Here is a 2512-nt window from a genome sequence, read left to right as displayed (position 1 = left end):
TCTTGTGACATGAAAGATTTTATAAAAGTTTTCAGTAAGTATGGTAAGTCGCGTAGTTGGTTTAACAGGAGAGCTTATTTTAAGTTGTTGTAACCTGTAATCCGACTCCATTTATCTACATTTATTGGTATAAAATACGTTTCAACAGAAGAAAAAATAATAAAACTTGGTGTCTTAAACATTACCACAGACTTCACTTTACAAATACTGATGACAACACACTCACCATGACTATAATACTATGAAATCTAGTTTGGAAATGAAGTGCAATACCATGCTTTGGTGGTTTACCAGCGATGAAATGAAAGTAAACACTGATAACTTCCAAGCTATTGCACAGCAAGGCTAATATATCTTGTGATGATTCGGTAAAACTTCTCGGTGACACTTTGGACTTTGTGCTTAACTTTAATCAGCAAGTCACTGAAATTTGTCCGAAAGCATCAAAACAATTAAATGTGCCCAAACGAATTGGAAAATACCTTACAACTGAAGGAAGACTGTCTGTGTACCGCTCATTTGCCATGACAAACTTTAAATTCTGTCTCTAATATGGCACTTCAGCAGTCTCACTAATATGGACAGTCTTTACAAGCTCCACGAAAGAGCGTTGAGATTTGTCATCTGCGATGTCAGTTAGCCTTATTAGGAATTCTTGGATTTGGCAAATGAATTAATTTTTCACATGCAAAGGATTAAGACTATGGCACTTAAAGTATTACAAACTTTTTTTGGGGGGTGGGGTGGGTATAGGTATGTTAATACTGCGGAGATCCCAAATGTAGTAACATTCCTGTAAGGGCTCTCAAAAAATAGTTTATGAACAACATCTTTAAAGGCCTGGCCTGGGAGCTTATTGTGTAAATGCTCCATATGCTGCTACCTTAATCGCTTAGCAATTTAGATTTTAGTTTTCATAATGAGTGTGGCTGTTTGATGGCCCTAAATGAATGAGGCTTAAAACTGGTTTATATTTGGGACGATGACTAGACTCTGTGCTGTCTTTCTTTTTTTTTTTTTTTTTTTTTTTTGCAAGACATAATTAAAAGTTCAAAACACAGCTGCTCGTATCATACCTAGAGTACCACGCTCAGAGCACACGTCCCCACTGCTCTGTACCCTACACTGGCTATCTATTCGATCCAGAATCAAATACAAAATTTGTTCTCTGTACTACATTTCACTGTCGGACTCTAGTCCAGCATACCTATCCGACCTCACCCATGTGTACACACCAACAAGATACTTACGCTCCTCTTCTGACAATCGTATATTCATTATTCCCACTATGAAAACAAAGTCATATGGACAGCGTTCTTTTGCATACCAGGGCCCCTCAACGTGGAATGAATTGCCCACTGATCGTAGGCACAAAGAGACAGTGGTCACATTCAAGAGTGCTCTCAAAACTCACTTATTTCGACTGCAAGAACAAACTTAAAGACCTAATAATGTTTCCTACCTTAAATATTCTCAGCATGTTTTTTATACTGTTTTCTAATTTCATGGTGTTTGTTTTTGTAATCATATCATTATATGCTGTTTTTTATTATCTTATAAGTGTTGTCTAATGTTGTAAAGCGCTTAGAGCTTCTAAAGATTAGGCGCTATACAAAGTCCTCATTATTATTATTATTATTATTAATTGATTATTTAAATGCATTTAAGATGTTGTGTGAGTCTAGTTGATTTTTGACCCATCATCATAAAAGTCTATTTGGCTTAAATCGTGTTATTTGTAATAGTTCGATAGATGTCATTCATCCATTCTAACACGCGTCTGTATCTAACCTTACAATGTAATTATTGGTAATTCCGCAACGGGAGCCATTTTTAGCAAGCTTTAATCTCACTGCTACCGGAAATAACGTTTATCTTCACAACAAACATTGTTGAAATATGGCGCTGAAGAAGAGTTCAGTCACTTAATTCCCGAGTTTTAAGGCACCACATCTTACAATATTGTGATAATATGTCCTAAAACTACCAGCAGAGAATTAAGTCAAGCAATATTAATCTCAAGTAAAGTCAAGTAATATATATTTAGAGTCATTACATGCAAAGACCATTGTTTGTATCAACCAAAGGTAATATATGCGAAACATGGTTGATTCGGACAAAGCTTATTTAGATCAGATGCCAGGCTGATTCGGACCATGTGAACTATTAAGTTTTGTTTGGAATTTAAGTTAGTCCATGTAAGACGTTTCCCCTGAAATTCACCTGTTTATCTTGCATCAACAATTAGTAATGAAATTGTTGTAAAGCAGCTCATTCACATTTTTTGGAAAAATGTAAATAGTTTATTAAGAAATAAAATTTTACCAACACCAGTTGGGAAATCAGAGCTCATGCAGTGAACAAAATTTTTTGTTGTCTAAATATATTGGTCTGAGTATGTTCATATATCTGTTCGATTTATTGAAAATTAATCATTATCCTGTACATTGTAATATATATATATATATATATATATATATATATATATATATATATATATATATATATATAT

General features: G+C 34.2%; 1 protein-coding gene across 2 annotated transcripts in view; it reads left to right on the top strand.

The window, feature by feature from the left end:
• Positions 1 to 1881: 1881 nt before the first annotated feature.
• LOC149805718 (clathrin heavy chain linker domain-containing protein 1-like) overlaps positions 1882 to 2512 on the top strand; it is a 51159-nt gene continuing 50528 nt past the window's right edge. Inside the window, exon 1 of one of the 2 annotated variants that reach the window (XM_089950395.1) lies at positions 1882 to 2022. Coding sequence is in view for 1 of the 2 variants with exons in the window: in XM_089950394.1 (XP_089806520.1) it covers positions 2057 to 2087 (31 nt within the window). In the remaining variant the exon portion in view is untranslated. Of the gene's footprint in view, positions 2088 to 2512 lie in introns of both variants that reach the window. The other variant, XM_089950394.1, reaches the window with a different exon arrangement.

Source organism: Sinohyriopsis cumingii, chromosome 2 (genome assembly GCF_028554795.1).
Source record: "Sinohyriopsis cumingii isolate HCF-2022 chromosome 2, ASM2855479v2, whole genome shotgun sequence".
In the NCBI taxonomy this organism is placed as follows: Eukaryota; Metazoa; Mollusca; class Bivalvia; order Unionida; family Unionidae; genus Sinohyriopsis; species Sinohyriopsis cumingii.
This window is presented reverse-complemented; position numbering and strand designations above follow the sequence as displayed.